Source organism: Pogona vitticeps, chromosome 1 (genome assembly GCF_051106095.1).
Source record: "Pogona vitticeps strain Pit_001003342236 chromosome 1, PviZW2.1, whole genome shotgun sequence".
NCBI lineage: Eukaryota > Metazoa > Chordata > Lepidosauria > Squamata > Agamidae > Pogona > Pogona vitticeps.
The window spans coordinates 11,302,528-11,316,679 of record NC_135783.1 but is presented as its reverse complement, the minus strand read 5'-3'; the positions used below and the strand labels follow the sequence as shown (position 1 = coordinate 11,316,679).

At 41.6% G+C, this 14,152-nt stretch overlaps 1 protein-coding gene across 2 annotated transcripts in view; it reads right to left on the bottom strand.

The window, feature by feature from the left end:
* The window catches only part of EFEMP1 (EGF-like fibulin extracellular matrix protein 1), an 82,288-nt gene that overhangs the window by 48,402 nt on the left and 19,734 nt on the right, over positions 1-14,152 (bottom strand). For both annotated transcript variants that reach the window (XM_072987126.2, XM_072987135.2), the window contains exons 4-5: positions 12,812-12,860; positions 9,645-9,893 (exon numbers count right to left, since the gene is read on the bottom strand). In XM_072987126.2, the coding sequence (XP_072843227.2) occupies positions 9,645-9,893; positions 12,812-12,860 (298 nt within the window). The remainder of the gene's footprint in view (positions 1-9,644; positions 9,894-12,811; positions 12,861-14,152) is intronic.

Below are 14,152 nucleotides of genomic sequence, written 5' to 3'. Positions count from 1 at the left end.
AGGAAAATAATGTTCTTTTGGCAATGAAAATGGATTCATTCCTTGTCAATCCTTGGGGCTGGGGAAAAGCTCAGAGTCCTGTTCAAACACATACAGATGGACCTGCATAAATAGGGTGTTAAAGCCCAACTCCCCAATCATCCTGAGTGTGTTTTGGTAAAACACCCAGGGGGACCCAGGGTCCAGGTCTGAGGAGGCTCTTGTCAAGATGCCTGTTGTGCTTTCTCCTTCTCAGTGGACCTTCTGCAACTCAATGGGTGCCAGCGGTAGAGAATTGACTTTGGGAGGTTCCACAGGGCATGGGGCTGACCTATGTGGTAAGCATCATGGGAAAGGGAAAGAGGTGCCACTTTCGTCCGTTGAAACTAAAAGGACGCAAGTTGCCCTACTACGTCATTAAAAACACAAAGCTAAAAACAGGGTATTATTTAAAGAGGCAGCAGGATTAAGATCATATTTAAAAGGCTACGGCAAAGAATGATTAAAAACAGATTTAGAAGCAATACTTTGTAAGATCAGTGCTCAGACTGGCAACCGTGTAGGTCATGTCATCTCCCCCCCCCCCACTCTCAAATATACTTGAGAAAGCTGCTCCAGCATCTTCGTTGGCTTTTATATAGAGTAGTCCTAGAACAAACTGGAATTTTGGCTTGGGTATGTCGTGAGAATGGCTGACGGTCGGATTCTAAAAGATCTCCTATATGGAGAATTACTGCAGGGAAATCTTCCCAGAGGGAGACCACAGCTGCGATACAAGAAGATCTGGAAGTGGCCTTAGGAATGGACCTCAACAGATGGGAAACCTTGACCTGTGACAGCGTTCAGCCTGGAGGCAGGTGGTGTATCACAGCCTCTCCCATTTTGAAGAGACCCTTGTCCAGCCGGATGAAGAGGCAGTCCCAAAACCAGTAAAATCAGGGAGCTGGACAGGGGACAGACTGTATTTGTTTTCAGTGTGGAAGGGATGGTCACTCTCGAACTGGCCTTCTCTGCCACACTAGACGCTGTTCCGAATCCTCCATACAGAGCACGTTACCATAGTCTCTCGAGACGGATGGATGCCTAATCTAATCTAAAAATCTAATATGGCACACTTCTTCAAATAATATCACAAACACCATCTCAGTAAACCTTGCAACAATCTTGTAAGGTAAGGAAACATTTTTTACCACAGCTCAGAAACACTGTTTTTGGATAATAATTTCCAGTCAGCATGATGAGTTGTCAGTTGAGGGAGTCTGGGAGTTGTACCCTCATTTCCCCCCACCACCATGCTCTGTGCTCTTTTGTCAATGGCAGAGGGGGTGATGCAAGTGAATCTGGACATACTATTCATGCTGGCCTGTACCACCAAGTTGAGCCCAGCCCACCGCCTGTGTCAGGCAGTCTACCAGGAGCATCATAAATGCTCCTACGCTGGAAAGAGCGACTGGGCGGGTTGTCAGCCAGGCACCCGGCAAACCACGTGCCATGCCTGGGCAAGTTTGCATGCCGCCTCGCCACAATTCAAAGAGTTTGTACAGTCTTGTTTTTATTCCATCTGCTTCTGGTGTTGAAGCGCCGGTGTCTATGCCGCTAAAACAGCATCACCCACGCACAACAGGGCGTGGGGTAATCTCATGCTTTGTCATGGTACAAAACCTCAGGCAGGTTTAAAGTTGTCCCTCCCCCCTTCCTGTAATCTTTGAAGAAACCCCAAGGTAAGAATTTGAGGGTAAGCAGGACAAGGTTCAAGCTGCCTGCTGCTAGAAGCTGTCTAGCTCCCAGGCTAAACTCTCAATAATAATCATCAAGGGCTGTCAACTCAATTCTGACTTATGGCAACCTATTTTGAGGTTCTCCAGGTAAAGAGTACTCAAAAGTGGTTGCCCATTCCCTTCTTCTGGGGGAACTCTTGGACGGTGCAGCTTGCCCAAGGCCACACAGGCTGGCTCTGCTCTCAGGAGGCACGGCAAGGAATCCAACTCCCAACCTCTGGCTTCGCAACCAGATACTGTATCCCAACTCACTGACCTAATAATTACGTGCCATCAAAAACCACTGAGCTATCCGCAAAACTCTTAACTTTATCAATTTTCAATCCCATGGGTTAAGGCACAAACTAATTTTCATAAAACAAACCATTTATGTCCATTTCACCATTACAACATCCTCCATTCAAATGCCATTTCCCAGGGAATCAAATGCCGTTTCCCATGGAAAGTTACATTTTTGGACTACCATTACAGCATTGCAACAAGTGGTCAGGCTAGCTGAGGATTCTGGGAATGGTAGTCCAAAAAGTAGCTGTTCCAAGCTGCTGGCAGTGGTTCCACGCACCCATCCACCTACCTAAAGCTTTCATTTTAAGATCTTCAGGCTCCATGCCTTGCAAGTTCTCAAGCACATTTTATCTTCTTAGTACTACAGCTTACCAAAATAAGTGTTGAACGCATGTTCCTTTCCTTTTTGTGCGTCAAAGCATAGTATTATAATTATAGGTAACAAAAACTGGACATCTCCCCACTATACTTACAACAAGGGAACCCACTGTTACCGCAGCTCAAGACCAACAACATGGCAACAAATAAAACACAAAAATGTTAATTAGTATAGAAGCTATTTTATAATCACTACATACAGGCCAAGATGCCCAATGACCCTATAATTTGCAAATCCCCTTTGTATTTTTAGTTCAGTGAAAGCACACATTGAATAAGGTAGAGTGGCTCTTTTCAGGATGAAGTAGACTTCCTTAGGTATACCTTTCTGGAATATCTGTGTGGTAATTTTCTGCTTATCTATTCTAACTAATAGGACGTACATCAGTTACAAGCTCTCTGTAAATAAGGAGAACTTTGAGGGAAGGGAACCTTTTTAGGATCTCAGCCTCCGTCTGTGGTCTGGCAATGGAAAGCCTATGAAGTCATTGGTTGAGCGATTATGATGTCATAAACTGCATCATAAATTGTCTCGCTTTCTGTACTCACTTCCTAAAATAAGAAACCTGTCAGATGTCCTTGCCAATCTAGTGCGCTCCAATGTTTTCTGTGTTTCCCCCCCTCTCCGTCAAACCTGAGTTGGCGGTGGCAGTTTCAAAAAAAATAAAAATAAAACACAGTTGTAGTATGAGTTGTCATGTGGACAAGCAAAGTTCTGCTGAAGTTTTCAAGGAATTCTGTGCCTTCAGTTAAAAGCTTCCTACTGGTTCATAAGCCCTGTTTTAGCATTTCCTGTTCAGCATGGACTGGAGTATTAATGATGAATAACCTGATAGCTTTACTTGAACAGTTTTTCTTAAGTGCCCCCATGTGAGGTTCTGTTCTTGTAGAGTGAAGATTTTAATTCTCAGTTCCTCTTTTCTTTTCTTGACGCTACAGTTCTATTCCACCACAAGCAATGGTGAAAGAGAACTATGATGCAGAAAATAATTACTGGGCAACCAAAAAATAAGAATAATAAAAATGATGATCATATCCATCATGTCCAGGCAAGACACATATTTAGCTTAACCCTGAATATTTTGCAGCACCAAAATATACTCTATAAATTGACTATTTTCATTATTAAAACAGAACATTCTAGGATAATGCCGAATGATTATAAATAGAGATCATTAAGATCCTCTAATATTTGATCATTTTCAACCATTCAATATCTAGTTTTGATGTATTCTTCAGGAAAACAGCACATACATCTGTAGGCAATCAGAAGAAGCTGGATGACATGTCCAATTAAGAGAATACGCTCAAGCATATATGAGAGATATTCCCAAGACACTCATTGTTGCTTACTCGTGAATTAAGTAGTTTTCATAGCAATTAAGTATGATTCAGCTGTAAGATACAAATATCCTTTGCCAACTATCTCAAAACTGGAACAGGTTAAAGTTACATTACTATAAACATTCACTTAGAAAATCCTACTAAATTCAATGTAGCTTACTTTTGAAGAGACATGGATCGGAGTGTACTGAAAATATAGTATATTTAACCCCTATTCTTCTGAACTTTGCAGTGGCTAAGGCAATCTACATCCTACTCTATAAGTGTACCAACCACCAAATATTAACATATATTCTTCAGTTCATAAAATTCAGCAGTGACCTTTTCCCACTCAGAATCATTAAGGTGGTGTCATCAACTCCCCCAGAACCACAAAGTTATCTTGTAATACTTCCAAAGAATGTTCCTTCTTTTATGTACTGTACTATGAGGACCAAACCAGGATCAAACCTGGTTCTCTGCATTCAGGCAGGGGGAAAAGAAAAAACACAAACACTAAAATTTTGGTCCTGTGAGAATTACATAATCTTGGAGAGCCAATCCTATGCTCTAGTTTTTGCAAAAATTTTCAATCAACCACTGAGCTTTGTGGATTCCCTTTATGCGGTCATATATGGTCATGGGCAATGCCAAACCAGAAGTGAAGAGAGGAACTGGTCATTCAGATGAGTGTCTGATATAGGGGCCATTCTGGCTGGGGGATTCTGGGAGCTGTAGTTCAAAAATTAATGCTTCCAAAGGGGTGGAGGTGTATTTTAAAGCTGGAGTCTTTTCTAGCCTTGCTTCTGAGTGATCTTTCCCTGAAAACTAGGCCTGAAAATATCTGTGAAGATTCTCGGTCATCCAGGTGTGGTTATCTGGAAGTTGAGCCATGACAACTGGACTTCTTTCTTGTTAGGCTGAAATGTTTTGCTACTCATCCAAGTAGCTTCTTCAGTCTGAGGAGAGTTGGTAGGAGATCCCTGATATATCCTCCACATTGGTTTCATTCCCCCCTGGTCTGAACAGGCTCGGGGATAATCCCACTTCTGCAGTCCTTCTCCACCCATTATCATGGGTCATTAATGGTACTTAACAGTGGTCTTTCTAGTGTGTGTGGTCTTAATCTTCCTGAGGACAAATGAAAGGGCAGCATGATAAATAGGAGACAAATTGTATCTAAGGCCTCCACTCCTGTTGAGTGAGGGATTTTCTATATGTACATGTATGGCCTCCCTGACCCCTCTCTCAAACTACCTATCTTCTTGGGCCAAAAAGTCTGAGAACCAGAACTAATGGAAGAACCTGGTCATTCCTTACACGGTGGGTGTGTCTGAAAAGCTCTAAAGGATTTTTGGTAAACACCACATACCCATGCACTTCAAACCCACAAACACAGTAAGGCAGAGACCCAAAAGACTGGATACCAAAACACAACAGGAGCAATATAGTACATATGCATATAGAAAATCCCTCACTGAACTCTTTCTAATGAGCCTATTCAGACCAGGGGAAGTGAAACCAATGTAGAGGATATGTCAGGGATCTCCTACCAACTCTCCTCAGACTGAAGAAGCTACTTAGACGAGTAGCAAAATTTTTCAACCTAATAAGAAAGAAGTCCAGTTGCCATGACTCAACTTCTAGATAGGCCTGAAGCCAAGCATTGCAACACGTAGGAAGCTGTCCTGCATCAGGTCTACATGTCTACCTAGTCTGGTGTCATCTCTTCTCCTCAGTAGTGGTTCTTCAGGTTTTCATCTTCTGCAGCTACTGTACTGTATGTCTTAACTAGCAATGCCAGGGACTAGGGAACATGAGGACTTTTGCATGGAAAGCAGATGCTTGGACAAATTACTCATTTGGACCACTACTCAGCAAGAACGTGCTGGGAGACTCAGCCCAGGAACTTAATCAAAATCTTAATCTGAACTACAGAAGGCCCACTGAATCAATTGTATTTCCATAAGAGTGGTCTCGATCAAAGTCTTGTTGATTTAACGGGTCTAGTTTAGGCGGGACTAAGCAATTGGATTTAAGCTTTGGCCACATCTTCCCAACATTTGGTTGTCTTCCTTGTCCTTGCAGATTGCTGTGAAGATCTTGTTTCAAACTTGCTCTGTCTCTCTTTTTAAAAACTAGCTTGGGAACAACATTAATGTGAGTGAACCTCACCACTCCCCGGCTCAAAATTCCCAGGATATTAGCAATGGCAAGCGTTGTTTTTGAAGGGTGGAAAGAAAGTTCTTCTTGCACCACCAGGAGCGAGGCTTGCAACACTGCTGTAAACTCCAGAGGCTGTTTCCCATTTTATTGTTTGTATAAATAGTTGACTTGAACATCTGTTCCTTCAGCGTGTATCATTTTTGTGAAAGAAACCTCCTGGAGCCAAATTCCACTTTTGATTCATAAACACTTGCCTAAGACAAGCCAACGGGGGATCCAAATAAACGTCAGCAAATCCATCTTCCCAAACTCTGGCTGTTCATTATTATAATTCTTTGGCTTCTTCAGTCAAGGGGGGGGGGGTTGGGAAACACGCCTCTCCCCATCTAATTATATTATAGAGTGGTTAAGTGTCTGTAATTAAGATGAGCTGTATCAAATCATTTAGTTCTTTTCTTAGTATTTCCAGAGGCAGTGCCAAGCTATTTACTGACCAAACAAGTCACTCTTCAATAAAGTTACCGTTAACAGATGCTGTGATGAATTTTATGTTAAGAACCAGAAATTAAGAATTTTTAATACAATCCTCCTCGTCCAACAACAACAATACACAGCCAAACCACAACAGATTTTGATGGACTTACCCCCCAAGGTGGATTTTATTTAAATCAAATTGATTTAAATCACACTTTACATTTAAAAAAATCTGATTTTTTAAAAATTTAAATCGTGATTTAAATCAACTTGATTTTTTTTTAAAAAAACACTGATTTTTATCCATCCTGTCTGCTACCCAGCTATTGCCTGAACAATATGATCTTTTAGGTCCAAACAGAGTGGATTTTGCACTATACAGCCAATGAGGAAGAACTGATAATATACTATGGGGCAAATCAAGAACCAGGCTGAACACAGCTCACCAGTCATGAGAGCTGGGCCGTATGGAAGCTGATAAAATTCCTACATCTGATGCCTGCCTACAAAAGCAAATATATTAAGATGGTACTATACTATATATTACTGTATACTTTAGATATTACATGATAAAAGGTGGACAGTTAACTGCAATAAAATGTTGTATTAAATCCTTATCCCTAACAAGAGGCTGCTGTTCAGGGTTCCAGCCAGCCAGTCAGTAATGCCTTTGTTTGAGATACTGTAAAATGTTTAAACCCTAATAAATGTTTCACGAGAATGTGTCAGTTTTTAAGGTGCCTCGGGAGTCTTTATTTTTTTAAATATACTGTTAGCCAAGATGGAAAATATTTGTTTTTTTAAAAAAACTATAATTCCCAGGATCTGGTAGCCAGAAAGGGCAGTGGCTATGATGGTAGAAGAATTCTGGGAGACATAGTTCAGAAAACCCCAAATGTTTCCCATTTGTGGTGGATAAGAGATGCAAGCAAGCCGATTCAGTGCCATCCTTGGGCTTTCTGTTTTACAGTGTCTAAGTCATGCATAGCATCCCAGGTGTCAAGATATCTGTTCATTGTATTCGCGAAGGCTTTCATGGCTGGGATCCAATGGTTGTTGTGGGTTTTTCGAGCTCTTTGGCCGTATTCTGAAGGTGGTTCTTCCTAACGTTTCACCAGTCTCTGTGGCCGGCATCTTCATCTATCCAACAAACAGCAACAGAGCATGGACAGAGTTCCTACTCCAGTCCTCTGAAGATACCGGCCACAGAGACTGGTGAAATGTTAGGAAGAACCACCTTCAGACACGGTCAAAGAGCCCGAAAAACCCACAACAACCATATCTGTTCATCATCCTCATTCCTCTTTGCCATGCTTGTTGTGAGATAAACTGGTCTACTTTGGTTTCTAAAAAAGATTTTTGGAAAGCACTTTTGCAAACCTCAAAATTCCCAAAGGATTCCTTTGGGCATCCTTTGACCATGCTGTTAATTCTCTCTCAATTCTGTCATTAATGGAGGCACTAATATCACGATTAATTAACACTTTGAAATGACCCAGCAATACCAGTTTGTAACCCATATTTGTTAATTTCTCTGAAGTCAATTTAAAAACCATTATTTTCATAATTAAAATGTTCTTTTCACATTTCTCATTATGTAGTCACATTCAAAAATTCCAAGCAATATTTTCAATTTTAACAATGTATTGATCTAATGTATTAATGAACCAAGCTAATGAACAATAAATGTGGTGAGCCTTTTCCAAGTGGTTAGATGTAGGAATGAAGATTTGCAACCTCTGTATTACAGGGAGCGATGCTGTCATATAAAACTGGGGGTGATGGTGGTAGTTGGAAAGGATGGATGGTGATGGATCTGAATGGTTCATAAGTTGGGCAGACTACCTGCAAGGAACAATCATGGGCTGAGAAACCTGCCAAAGGCGCCATTGCCTGAGCTTGTATCATCAGCAAGAACCCGTCACAGAGTTAAGCATTTGCAATACAGACCTCAAGGAGTGAATGAACCAATGATGCTTATGGAGCTAACGAATGAAACAAGCAAGCCGGACACTTTGGCAGAAGACAAAAACACACCCTCAACTCTTGTTTTTGGTCAATCAAGACAAGAGGACAAATTTCTTCCGGATGTTCCCCTGACCTCAGACCAAGGTGATGTGCTTGGTCTGCATTCATTGCTGAGTCACACGAAAGGAAAGTTAACTGGGTACCATTCCAAGTTCACAGTACCGTTTTTTTTTATAATACTGCATATGCTTTGCATGGGAAAGGTCCCATGTCAAAGTCCTCCCGTCTTAAGTTAAAAGCAGAAGGTTTGGGGTGGGGGTGGGGAAATCCTATGACTGAGATACTTAGGAATACTGCTGCAAGTCGGAGCAAGTAAGCAAACAGATACTGCACACAACTAATCCGCTTTTCATTGGAATGTGTTTGTATTTTTGTTGGAGGAATCTCCACCTAAACCCTGAAAAGCCACAACTGAAAAACCAAGACACCTCTTTCTTAAACATGCCATGTACCTATTTGGCTGGATATTCACCCACAGTGAGGAAACCCAAGCAGTTATAGTGACATCAAATGGCTACAACTGCATAGTATAGATGCACTCCCAGTATGTCTGTATTCCTTCCCTTTTCTCCTACTTTTAAATCCTCTTTCTCCCTAAGACCCTAACTGCTAGATCAGATCGACTGTTTTCCTTTCTCTAATGGCAACCCAGATGCTTCTGGGAAAGCCCTTTTAAGAAGGGCACAAAGACAACCTGTTTCACAGCCACGAGCAGGAAAAATACATTTCCCAGTCACGTGATTAACTGGCAAAGTGATGTGATTAACGGTGCTTAAGCTCTTCTGTCACTGGGCTAAATGGATGAATCCCTGAATACAGTGGGGTCTCGACTTACGAACAGCTCGACATACGAATGTTTCGACTTATGAACCGCTCTCATAGTAATATATGGACTCGACTTACGAATTTAGATTCGAGTTACGAACTCTTTTTCCCCCTTTTTTTAAAAGCTAAGTCATCTTAGGTTAAAAGGAAAAAAGAGAAAAATATCCCCCTCTAGTGGCAGAAGGCGGAATAGCAGCTTCCCATTAGTTTCTATGGACGAAAAGAGCAGATACGGATTAAATGGTTTTCAATGCATTCCTATGGGAAATGAAGATTCGACTTACAAACTTTTCGACCTGAGAACTGCCTTCCAATACGGAATAAGTTCGTAAGTTGAGACCCCACTGTAATCCTCTGGTTACTCTCTACCCTCCGGGATGACAGGTTCATTGTAAGAAGGCTGCTTACCTTGACACGTAGCATGATCTGTCGCCTCATATCCAACTGCGCACTGGATTCGAGAGGGGACGTTATCGGGAGGGGTCCGCCGAACAGGGTTGCTGTTTCCGCCACTGGTGTTTTCAGAGGCTGTTCCCTCCTGGCCGTTGTTAACAATGATCTGAGCAGTTCTGGGCAGACAGAGGTATCCTCCAAAGTGGTTCACACATTTCATCCCGCCTTTGCATGCATCCGGCACAATTTCACATTCGTCAATATCTGTGGTTCGTAACAGCATGAATGCAGGAATCAGAACGGGGACATTCTATGGACAGGATTGATTTAGGTGGCCTTTTTCAGATTATCCATTTAAAATATTTTTGTCCCACCTTTCTTCTAAAAAAAGGACCCAAGGCGACTTACATCATTAAAAAACTCAATATTAAATGCAAAAAAACAGCAAATTATTCAAATATAAAGAATTAAAAACGTTATATTAAAAATGTTCATGTTTTGTGGCCTTGTTATACTGACTTTTCCCGTCTTTGCCATCACCCGAGTTTGCATTATTTGTCTGAGGCACAAATTATATCTTGATTTATTTGATCATTAGTCTGTATGTGTTGAGTTGTTTCTATGTTATATTTTTATACTGTCTCTAAGTTTAATATAAACTACCCAGAGCAGTGCCCAGTACTAACCAGGAAGTATACAAGATTAAGTTTATTAAATGAATGAACGAACGAACGAACGAACGAACGAATGTTAGGTTTTGCATCTACAAGCAAACTGAATACTGCAAGACAGCAACAATTTAGGTAATCATCTCTGGACTTCTGAATGGATAGCATGGGACACAGCACCACGATACCAGACTTGTGAATAAACGTGCAATGATTTTGACCTGCCGAAAATGTGCATTTAGACTTTATCTATTACATCGATGTCCCACTTTTCCTCTACTGGACTCCGGGCAACAGAATGGCTTTTTCTCCTTACTTTATATTCACAACACCTTGTGAAGTAGGTCAAACTCTGAAAGAATTATTGGCCTAAGGTCACCCAGTGAGTATTACGTTTCAGTAGGGGCTACAGTCTTGGTCTTTCCAATACTCCCCACTGCATGGGGACGTGAAAACAGGCCTGGAAACCATGGAATTGATTTTTGTTCTCCCTATAAAATTGCTGAATCACCTGCTGGTTGGTCTGTGCTGTCAGGTTGCTCCCATATGAATTAATGACCCCCACAAGGTTCTACCACTAACAGCACAGCTCAGATCTTATAATTAACTCAAGGCTATGGCTTCTTTCATTGAATCAATTCATCTCATTTTAGATCTCCCTCTCTTCCTACTGCCTTCCACCTTCCCTAGCACTACCATCTTTTCTAATGACTCTTATCTTCTCATCATATGTTTAGAGTATGATAGTTTCATTTTTACCACTTCAGATTCTAGTGAAAATAAATGATAATTATTCGCTGTCAAGTCAACTGCAATTTATAGCAACTCTTCCCAGAGATGTCTAGGTATAAGTCACTCAGAAATGGTTTAACAGTCCCTGCTTCTAGAGGCCCTCAAGGACTATTGTTGTTATTGTTTAGTCATTTAGTCCTGTTGGACTCTTCGTGACCCCATGGACCAGAGCACGCCAGGCCCTCCTGTCTTCCACTGCCTCCTGGAGTTTGGTCAAATTCATGTTGGTCACTTCGATGACATTGCCCATCCATCTCGTCCTCTGTCGTCCCCTTCCCCTCTTGCCTTCACTCTTTCCCAACATCAGGATCTTTTCCAGGGAGATTTCTCTTCTCATGAGATGGCGAAAGTATTGGAGTCTCAGCTTCAGGATCTGTCCTTCCAGTGAAGGACTCTTTCAGTGTGGCTAGCTTTGAGGTTGACGCGGAAACTCCAAGTGGTGCAGAATGTGGCGGCCAGATTCCTTACTGGAGCGAGAAAATTCCATCATATTTCTCCCATTCTGGCTGCGCTGCACTGGCTGCCCATTCGTTTCCGCACTGACTTCAAAGTTTTGAGGGTTACGTACAAAGCCCTAAACGGTTTAGGGCCTCGATACTTGGTGGAATGCCTACTCCCACCAAGTTCTACCCATGTCACTCGTGCGAGTCAGGAGGTGAGGCTGAGGAGCCTGACGCCGAGGGAGGCTCGGAAGGAAAAAAACAAGAACTCGGGCCTTCTCGGCGGTGGCTCCTCGCCTCTGGACAACCTACCTCCGGAGATTCGGGTGGCTCCCTCGCTGGGTATCTTTAAAAATCAACTAAAAATGTGGATGTTTCGGCAGGCCTTCCCTCCAGTTAATCCCTGATGTTTCCCTTTCCTCTCTTCCCCTACTGTTTGCCTCCCATCTTGTTGAATGTGTTTATTACGTAATATTTTTCTTTTCTTTTATATATTTCCTGTGTATTTTTATGATGTAAGCCACCTAGAGTGGTCGTAACTGACCAGATAGGCGGGATATTAAATAAATAAATAAATAAATAAATAAATAAATAAATAAATAAATAAATAAATAAATAAATAAATAAATACAGCTTGCCAAAAGGCTCACACAAAGAGGAGAATTCAAATCCTGCCTCTACAGCTAGGTGCTCCAACTCCCAAGCTTTCTAACTACCACGAGAAACCACTTACTAATTTTCTGGCAATCTGTGGTGCTCATAAACTTGTCTTCCAACACCATATTTCAAAAGAGCTGATTTTATACACTTCAAATGTTTTTTAATTTGTTTGTATTCCTCACCAATGTTTAATTGTTAAATGAAACTACAGTTTTGTATGACATTTTTAATTTGTTATTACTGTATGGTTTTAATAGCTGTGAGCTACCCTGGATCCACTATGGGGAAAAGGTGGCATATAAATACAATAATAAAATTAATAAATAAATAAATAAAACTTGAGAATCCTGTGATGACATCCAGCTAAAGATCATCAGTGATCCCAGACCTAATGGTGTTGATTAGCAATATGTGTAAGCCCTATTTGGGATGTTCATCTCCCACAATAACAATGTTTACACCTAATAAGGAGAATCCACATGCAAGAAAAGTCTAAAGAGAAGTTATAAAAGAGAGGAAATGCATTGGAAATTCCCCGTCAGCTTCTGATTAGTGCATACTCTAGGTGGACCTCTGGCAGATACAAACACATCAATGCACAATTTGTTGCGATGTACCATACCTTTGCATTGCTGCATGACAGGATCCCATTCATAACCATCAGTGCATTGCTGCATATAAAAGAAAGAAAATCAGGTGAAACAAAGAAAGTAGGATGACCAATTAATGGAATAACTACATTATTGTTGTGTACCTGTCTCTAGTTTTATAGAAGCCCTGGGAAAGAACCCTGCCTTATTCCTCAACAAAAGAATACCACCATGAATCAACAGTTATGAACGTTCAACAAAATTCGGCAACAAATGGCACTGCTGAATTTCAGCGCCAATTTGCAAACAAAACAGAACACCACTGAAAAGAAACATTTTTTCTTGCTATGATGCTTTTGCATAAACTGAATGGGTGGTTCTTTGAATTGGATTCTCTCTGTTTCCAGTTGAATTCTGAGAACAAACCACTACAAGACATCCAAAGTAGAGAAAATATTCGCTTTAAATTGTTCCCCCTCTCCGCTGTTGACTCCCAATTTCAGCAGTGCAGTTTTCAGGGTTGCCTTGGAAAGAGAGCAGGAATTGCCTAGGGTCCACGGCCCATAGACTGCTTACCCCTATTCTATATTAAGAACATTCACTCAATAGTTAGGAGAAGCCACCCAGACTAGACAATATTAGCCTAAAATATGCCAACCTAGGCCATTGTTGAGCATTTGTTCAGCTTTCCTTGCACTCATGATACCACTGTTTATACAAGACAGGGCTAATGCCAGCATCAACAGAGTCAAAGTGGGAGAGGAAAAAAACCACCTTGCTTTCTGGATTTTTTTTTACACCACCCTCAAGTGGTGGTGAATTTCAGTTCTGCTTTGCTCCAGTTTGCTCCAGTGCAGCTTCTGTTGGTGTAGTATCCTGGTGCTGATCCGCACACTTTGTGGATGGGTGTCACTTGATGATGTTTACTTGTGGGCTTTTTTTCTGCCACCCCTGTCAATCGCCACCCCTCACACCCAATGGAAAAGGTAAAAGAAGGAGGGAGGCAAGATCAGAGTTGGGAGGCAGAGGGTGTGGAAGACAGGCAAAAGAGAAGGGCAATCTGCATTGGGAACAATTCCAGACATCTGTAGGCAGGAAAACCCAGAATTATCTCTGGACATCCCAAATACTGGGACCATCTATTCAAATCTGCAACAACAACAAACCAGAAGAAACCCAGAATGACGGGAAATGACACCACTACGCGGACAGCCTGCAAACCTTCCATCTGACAAATGACTCCTGACGCCATACTTAATATTTCTAGGTGGGCAATGGCATGAGTCAGTTCCCGCGAAAGCAGTAAAGGTTCTCATGGCACCTTCAGTAGGATTTGAAAAGTTAATGAGTTCCAGTTATAGTTCTGTAGCCCC